Source organism: Trachymyrmex septentrionalis, unplaced genomic scaffold, assembly GCF_001594115.1.
Source record: "Trachymyrmex septentrionalis isolate Tsep2-gDNA-1 unplaced genomic scaffold, Tsep1.0 scaffold168, whole genome shotgun sequence".
In the NCBI taxonomy this organism is placed as follows: domain Eukaryota; kingdom Metazoa; phylum Arthropoda; class Insecta; order Hymenoptera; family Formicidae; genus Trachymyrmex; species Trachymyrmex septentrionalis.
Window position 1 is genome coordinate 158024 of NW_017304842.1, and position 8810 is coordinate 166833.

Consider the following 8810-nt stretch of genomic DNA (forward strand, 5'->3'; position numbering starts at 1 on the left):
GAGTCTAAGTATGTACACGGATAATATCGTGAATGATGTTACGCCTTCATTGTGCTATTCTAATTCACGTATGCTAACGGATTATATACGTACCATAGATCTTATCTTATGGAATAGTGCGAATATTAGCGAGTAAAGATTCAGCAGATTTAAAACCATTATCCTGAAACGAAAGGACAGCCGAATGTATCGCTTATACTCGATGCACAGTGAGCTATATATATTATATATTCCATCGCGATTAATAAGTGTCACTTTACCGTGCTAGTTGTATTCGAAGCTGTTTCCTGGGGTGATAGCTTTCGAGGAAACCGAGGATCTCGAAGAGTATTGGGAAAAGGTACGTAATGAGAGACATCACAATCGTGATTTCGTTCTGTCGCCACCAATTTTGCGATTCAACGATGCTCCGTTCAACCACCTTGATCACAGCATATGCCGATAGTGCGAGTAATGACAGTACTGCCACGTTCACAAATATTTTCATTGAAATGATTCTCCAACTGCGAAACATATAGTTGAGTACACTTCATTGCGTACACTTCAATGTAGAGTTAAAAAATGTAATATAAAAAGAGCTACACTGTAAAAAAGAGAACGTGTTATTCTTGTCTCCATTTTTTGTTTTAAATACTTGAAGATGTTTCAGTTTAAAGGTACCATTTCATGTAGCTAATAAAAACTGATAAAATACTCCCACTCCATCGATTTTCGTATATAGCAAAGTTACGCTCAAAGTTTGATATTGTTCAACTAATAGCGAACATCGCTGAAATATCTGATATGTCATGTCATGTTTATGGAATCGTATATTTTCCAAGATTAATTTTGGGAGCAAAGCAAAGAAAAAAACCATGTTCGCTGCGATTTTTGGAAATGGGCGTTAAAAAATAAAACTTTTCCAGTACTTTTTCTTTTTTAATAATTGTATATTAACAATTGCAACGGCTATGCATTGCCTCCAAATCTCTGCTGTAGCTGTAGCTGCTACTATACGATATATTCTTTCACATACTCGATGTAAGTAAATTGAAAATTAGTTTTAGTCAAAAATAATGTGTATTCTTATAACAATTTTGTTAATTCGTCTTTTGTTTTTTTTCTATTTCAAGAAAATATAAGGAGGATACTTTATAATAAGGAAAATGACCAAAGAAATATAAGTGCAAATACATATGTCAGGTATTCTTTATAGGGGAAATGCCCGATACCAATGCTTGTGGCCTAACAAGCAAGTTGGCATTGCGCTCCGTTTATGTATTAATGGCAAAAAAAAAACAATGAAAAAGTTACTGCAAATTATCTCTTTTATAATGGGTTCTTTTTCCTAAGTTCCATTTTAATCAAACAAGTTTATGATAAAAATCAAGCAAATGTTACGATAAAAAGAGAAAAAATTTTATTCAAAAAGAGACATAATTTTTTTTAACATTTAATAATTTCATAATAATGTTTTTCATCTTGAAGAAGTAAATGTAAGGGATATTATTAGTTAAAGAAATACTTATATTACTATATGTGACTTTTACTTATACATGATACGTTGAGAAATAACAGTGATTTATTATAGTAAAATGATTAAAATTACGTATATAGGGATGAGGTGCGTTCGCTCATATTTTAGAAAAGGTTAGTTAGACTTGCAGTATCACGCGTGAACATTCAGTTAATTTAATTCTGAAAAAAATACTTTATATTTAATATAATTATATTAAAATTTATATTAAAATATATTACAACTAAAATAATTTATATTTATTTTTCTATAAAAATAACACTTGCTATTTGATCGTTATAAAGTAATTTTAAAAAATATGTTTACTAAGAAATATACATATATCTGCGATCTGTTTTTTTATTTCTATTAGTTAATTTTCATTAACTTAATGCTTATAGTTTGTTATACAGAGAACTTATACCGCGATCTACTTATTTTAATATAGGGGTAAGATAATTATACAATGCAGTATGTTCGTATTTTACTTACTACAAAGGAACTATATAATGTATAGATATGTAACCTAATATAAAAATTCCTAATATAAAAACACTATGTAGAGAAAGGATTCTTCTATCATATTAATACATTTTAATCATAATTAATTGTTTAAAAACTAGTGCCAAAAGTGTGAAAAATGTGCTGAGCACTTCGGTTTCCCCTATTTAAGGCTAAGGTTTCAGATTGTTTAAGTAATATCACGTAATTTTATTATAATATAACGATTTAAAGACTCATTTTGGATTATGTCATTAAAAGTAAAGATTTTTCATTTTAAGTAGACTTTTTATTGTGATATCAACTTTATATTTATCGTAAAAATTAGATTTAATTAAAAAAGATTGTTAAAATTGTTCGAATCCTTTACATGTAACTATTTGTAAATAATTTGTAAATTAACAATAATTAGAACCTGCTTATATCTATTATTGTTTTATACACTGTTTCAAAAATTCACGGAACTAAAATATTTAACATCAATTTACTTGTGTTGCACACAATATCATTTTGTATTACATTATACTTTAAATAAACACTGCAAGTGTTAGTAGTATAAACATTTAATATAAATTTATGTTATTTAAAACAAAACGGCAAGAGTAATATAAAATAAGTAAAACATTAACATATATTATTTCTAAAATTTATCTAATTTATATAAATAAAAATAATAAAAAAAGAATTATATGTTACACTAAGAGTACTAGAATAATTGTGTATTATAATAACATTTTAAATGTTAAGAAATTTTTACTTTATCTTTTTTTTTAATAAAAAATAATTATACATATTTAAAATAACAGCTTTTATAAATTTTTTACTTTTTTACACATTTAATTGAGGAAAAGGTGAATTTTTACATGTTTAAAGAGAAAACACGTGTTATAATTTAAAGGATCTTTTAAGTATACAATTATACGTTTGAAAAGAATATGTATTATTACTGTTTTTTAATTTTATGTCTGTTTGATAAACATTGTGTAACATGGGCCTACAACTTCCTCACTCGCAACTTCAGCCAAAAATCTCTATCCGCCATCATAAGAAATATTTCCTTTTTTAACACCATAGGAATTCGAATTTTAATGTCGGGTTCGAGATCGCAACGCCAAAATAGATAGAACAGCATGATTTTTGCTTGCAAATTTCTTATAACCCAAGCGTTTGTTTTCTTTCTCGTCGGGTATAATGCCATATCAAACTATGTGTTTCGTGACGCTCGAAATTGGTGTCAATTCGGATATTTAGAGAAAATTGAGAGAGAAAATCGACGATGTTCTTAGGCAGACTAACTTATGAGGTTATCAATTGCATAAAGTATTTGGACACCATGATAAATGAAGTTCTCAGACTGTATCCAATATGACCTTTTCTTGACGGAAAATGTGTCAAGGAAATCAAATTACCATCAGCGACTTCGGAATGGCGAATCGATCATCGGTAAAATCTAGTGATAGTGCATGATTTCCGAATTATTGTCTGCATCGCGATCCAAAGTATAATACTATCCGCATCCAGATAAATTCGATTCAGACAGATTCCTTAACGGAGATGTAAACGACTCGGTTTATATGCATTTGGTATTTGTTTCGGACTTAGGATCTGCATAGGGGATATGTCAGGAATTTTCACGAATAACGATGATTGTTATAAAATCGAAGAGACCGAAGAACTTTGCGTCCAAAAAGAGATTGTACATTTTTCGTAAGAGTTCCGTATAGAATATACGCGAAAAGCAAAAGGAGCCATGTTACCCAATAATGGAATCGGTCGCAAATGAGGAATTTTTAATTGCTCAAAATGAGATAATATTTATATTTAACAGATACTTACTTAAAACAAAAATAATATAAGAAGCTCACTGTTAAAACAGTGAGAAGTAAAGTAGAAAACTTCATCAACTAGTTCAATGAGTGTGATTCAGGTGTAATTAAGAGAATGAGTGAAATAAGTAAAAGAAGGAAAGGGAAAAGCTAAGTTACGAGTAGAGAGAGTGCAGGAGTGGATGAATGAGAATGAATGGATAAGTATAGAAATATAATAATTGTATACCAAGTTCGAGTTCGTGACTGTTGGAAGAACTAAAAGTAAATTGAGTGGAATCAGAAATTACTTCGCACTTTCGTAATCCATTTTTATTGAAACGAATTCGAAGCTAGCGAAAATAAATGAGTGTATTCGTCAACTTAAAACCAGCGAAGATATGCTTTATGAGCAAAAGAAGCACAAGAAGAGCTTTGAACGTGTTGCTTTAAGCTTGTAGCGAAGTGGCGGTAAAAAGCCAGCTTTCTTTCGCTGCATAAAATTTTGCATCTTTAAACTATTTTAATAAACAAAATACTATGTGTTTGGATTCAAAACGCATAGTGTTTTAAATCCAGACACAACACATACATAGTTTTGTCTATTGAAAAAGTTTAAAACTAAAACATTTTTAAGTGTTTACAAAATGAAGACAAGAATAAAACATTTTAATATCTTAAAAGTGAACACTTTTTTTTTTCAGTGTTTTTTCAGTCCTTAATCACAATCTTTTCTAGAAAAATAAAAGAATAATCTCTGCATCAAGAATGATCTCTGAATCAAAATTTCCGATCAGAGCAAACAGTACATATATAAGAATATGTAAAACCAAAAATCTAAAGAAGAACAGTTGTTGTTGCACAATGTTCATCTAATGTTAAAATATAAGTATAGAACTCACTTTCTCTTGTCCTTTTGCTTCTCTGCTTCTTCCAGTAAGGCCTCTTTGAAACCCACCATGATGCTGGCTGTACGGTTGTGCGCGGTTTCCGGATTACCAATCATGAAGTCCCATCCCGTGAAGAGTTTCCACGAAAAGACATATTCGTCTTCCTTTTCGGTCAGTTTACTCAAACGCGAGTTCTTTGCCATTCTGGAACAAGGTATTCACGTGCTTGCCTCGTCTCTTTTTTAATATATCATGGGAATAATTCCAGAAATAACGAGAGATAATTTTACAACATATAATTCTGTTTAATGGACGCTTGCAGCACATCTTTCATCAAGAAATAATGTAAAATATGTTCCTTAGACACTACGTGTCTCAATTCCTTTAACTTTATTTAAAGTTAGAATTTTTTTTACTTTAACTAGCTTTATCTAAAGATGTTGAAAAAAATGCCACTGTCAATGAAAAGTAAAAGACACCATGATATGAGATTAAACAACACGAAGAGAGCATAGCCGGTACTTGCGCAGAATTGCGACGAAGCTGTATATGTACACGACCAGATTGGTGACGAAGTACGCCAGTGGTAATCTGTAATTGCTGTTCGAGTCCTGATTGGTGTACCATCCGTAGAAAAATGGGGAATATTTTAGCACACCCTCGAATTCCCATAAAGTTAACAGATCCTTCGATTTCACGGCCTCTTCCTGCAACATAATCTTTCTCTCGCCGGCGAGAGTCGCGTTTGCGGTCAACACCTGGCGAAGAATTAAAAAATGTTAAGTATCTTGTCAATACAGCTACTGTGACGTACTGTGCTCCTGGAAGCAGAAATGTCATTTTTATTAACTAAAATAATCTTACTTCAGGTATCGCAACGAACGCCGTAAGAGTTGTTGCCATGACGAGGTTGATCCAGAAGAGCCAACGGAGAAAAATGAAGTAGGATGCAACAGCGGAACCGAAATGGGATTCTATTTCCATGATACGGACCTCCCAAGGTATGAGCCACGTTTGCAGATTGATTAGCTCACGTCGGAAATACTGCCACTTCTAAATAGATAAAAATTAGTTACGTTCCTTGCTGCTATATCAATATCCTACTTAAATAATACGTTACTTAAAATTTAATTAATTTTTACGATAACATAAGTAAGTACGCTACCTTAGTCATGAAAAGCGATACGCGTGCTATGATGTCTTTAGTGTTGCGACTTTGAGCGAGTCTTTCCTGTAGAACGCCTTCGTGTCGTCTGATATAAGCTTTAGCTTGCCGTATGAGCTTGATCTTTCGTCGGAGAGGCCAAGGTTGTTGCTTTATAGCACTTAGAACTTCTTTGTGCACACTGACATTCTCAAAAATCTGCTCCTGATTACTGCTTTCTTCCATCGTAATTACCGTGCTGTTATTATAATCCAAGACTTCAATTAATGACTAACTTAAACGTTGTGCTAGTCATTGTAGCGATTCGGTGATCGAGATAGAATTCCAATAAGAGATTGATGAAAAAAAGATATTATAATAGTAGTAATCATAAAATAGATGAATCTTCTAATGCGTCATTATTTGGAATATGTCTTTTTATACGACTTTCGATAAGAGTAATTTCTTGTTATTAATTAGTATTATAGGGTTTCTTTTTTATATTTATCTTTTTAGTGTAAAATGTATAGATAAACTTCAAAAATTATATAAAGAAACTTCGGTATTTTAGAATATTATAATGATAAATAAGGCCTATAAAATTTTGCGTACATATAATATTCAGTGTGAATTGCTACTCGCATTTTTCTTGCTACAGTGATGTTTTTCTTGCTAGCAGTGCGAAGAAGCTCATCAGTTTTTAAATGAGAAACTAGACCGCGAATATAAATTTCACACAATCTGCGAGATCTAAATACCGCTTTATTTTAATTGAACAATTAATTTAATTCTAACTCGAAATTTCTACGATAAAGTAAAGACATCAATGATGGACTTTGAGTTTACTCCAGCTTTATGAAAGTCGCAAATACTAACTCTCCCGAGCTCGTGGTATAAACCGAGGATCGACGGCGCGCGACGCCGTCGACGTTGTCGACGCCGAACGGCGATGACGGACGTCGTTTCCGCCGACTTTGTCGTCGTGTCGAATTTCGCTGCTGCATAATCGCGCAAACTGACGCCGAGTAGTCATCCTCGTTGTCATTTTCCTTGCCGTTCACGATTGACTTCTTCATTGGAGCCGGTGAGGTTCCGCTCGGACTCGCTCTCTTTGATGTCGCTTCTCCGATCATAGAAAATTGCCATAAGTTAAACGCGAAATAGACTCAAAGAAATTTGACAGAGTTCTCCATCCTCAATCGCATATCACTCAAAGGCTATTGATTGAAACTTTGGCGTTTCTTCGTTAAGAGAAAATTATCTTCTTCACTAACCGGCGATAGAGATGCGCTGCATGTCGTTGTGAAATCTCGTGTTCATACGTTCGTTTTGAGATCTTTGATCTTCCTCAACAAGATCCTCGTTCTGCTGGCATTCAACAATACTAAACGTAACCGACTGTCGACTGACCGACGGTTGCGACTGCGACGGGGATGACGACGGACCCACCTACGAACGAGCAAAAGATACCAATTACTGTCTTTGAAAATGATCATAGATCTCCCTGAGTCACGCGAGTGAATGAAAAGCTCAGTGACCCGGAAAGATCGTTGAAACTCATTCGCGTAAAAATCACTCCGAAAATCACTGCGAACGAAAACTCGGTAACTTCCTTTATTAATTACGAAATAACAGAAATAGGAGGATTAAATAAATGAGTCTCGAGTAAAAAAATGGCTTTCAACGAAATGTATTCAATCTGATTTTTTACAATCCTTTGTTTATAATGAAGATAAGAAAATATGACTCTTCTCTTAAATCCTGAATTTTATACAATTCAGATTATATATGAGTCAAGATTTTTTTTATGCAAGCGCGGAAATTTGTTGAAATATTACTGAACTTTAATTTCAAATGGATTCTATGCGATTACATCTTCTCTTTCGTTGTCTCGGTTTCTTTTTGACACGACAGGACTTGAATCCTTTCATCCACGTGTCTGCAGATAATTCGTTAATTCGAGGTCACACGCGACGTGACACACCCCGGGACATCCTACATTGATCAATAGGAATCAACGTGTCTGTGATAATCGTACGTACCATCGTAAGTTTCATGATTAAAATCATGATTTTCTGTTTAATTAAAACATGCATCTTATTTAAAATATTTTTATTTTATATTATTTGAGACATAAAGAGACATTCATTCAGCATTATTCAATTTCGATACAGTTTTAAAGATATAAGTTAATTTTTCTTACCGTATGAATAGGTGATTTGTAACTTTTAAGTTTTTTGCTTGGATTATGTATAATGTCTCATTAAACATTTTCATAGTATTTATGTGATATTTATAATAAATATTTCATAATATTTATAATAAATGTTTATGATTTATTACAATTTAAGACCACACAAATATTTACAAAACATTTAAAATAAATCTTATAAATATTAATAAATATTTTCTAAATATTGCGTGCGGTCTGAGATGTTGTCTTGCAATTTTAGGCAATTGTTTATGTCGAAGCAAATATTCACTGTTTGCAAAAATGAGCAAGAACCGAGAGAGAGAGAGAGAGAGAGAGAGAGAGAGAGAGAGAGAGTGTGAATCACGTTAATACTGTTAATAGCCATCGTCGTACATTTTTCGTTTTTTGTACAACTCCACCCTTCTGCTTCGCAAGTAATCACTTTCCTCGAGGGGAATTATTACTATCGTTATACCGTGCTACACGCGATCCCACGAAAATCATTCTCATACTGCGCATTGTCCGACGTAATTTTCGTTAATGCTCATGAGCTTCAGCGATCGATTGTAAATTAGTCTGTGCTCTAATTTATGAAATTGTTTGAAAACAATGTGAAAGGAGGGAGGGAGGGAGGAATAATGATGATACGAGATGAAAAATGAAAGAATCGAGATTAGTCTATCGATAGTAAGAAGCTATTTTATTTTTATCAAATTTATTTCCGTTACAATGCCTGAGCAACCGATTATATTCTTGCAATTCTAATTATGGATATACCTAT

General features: G+C 32.6%; 1 protein-coding gene across 1 annotated transcript in view; it reads right to left on the reverse strand.

Moving 5' to 3' along the window:
• LOC108746344 (transmembrane channel-like protein 3) overlaps window positions 1-7228 on the reverse strand; it is an 11759-nt gene extending 4531 nt beyond the window's left edge. The window contains exons 1-8 of the mRNA XM_018483052.1: window positions 7110-7228; window positions 6712-6958; window positions 5857-6094; window positions 5556-5744; window positions 5214-5449; window positions 4704-4895; window positions 261-503; window positions 94-163 (exon numbers count right to left, since the gene is read on the reverse strand). Coding sequence (XP_018338554.1) covers window positions 94-163; window positions 261-503; window positions 4704-4895; window positions 5214-5449; window positions 5556-5744; window positions 5857-6094; window positions 6712-6958; window positions 7110-7155 — 1461 coding nt within the window. The 5' untranslated portion in view covers window positions 7156-7228. The remainder of the gene's footprint in view (window positions 1-93; window positions 164-260; window positions 504-4703; window positions 4896-5213; window positions 5450-5555; window positions 5745-5856; window positions 6095-6711; window positions 6959-7109) is intronic.
• Between the last annotated feature and the right edge of the window lie 1582 nt (window positions 7229-8810).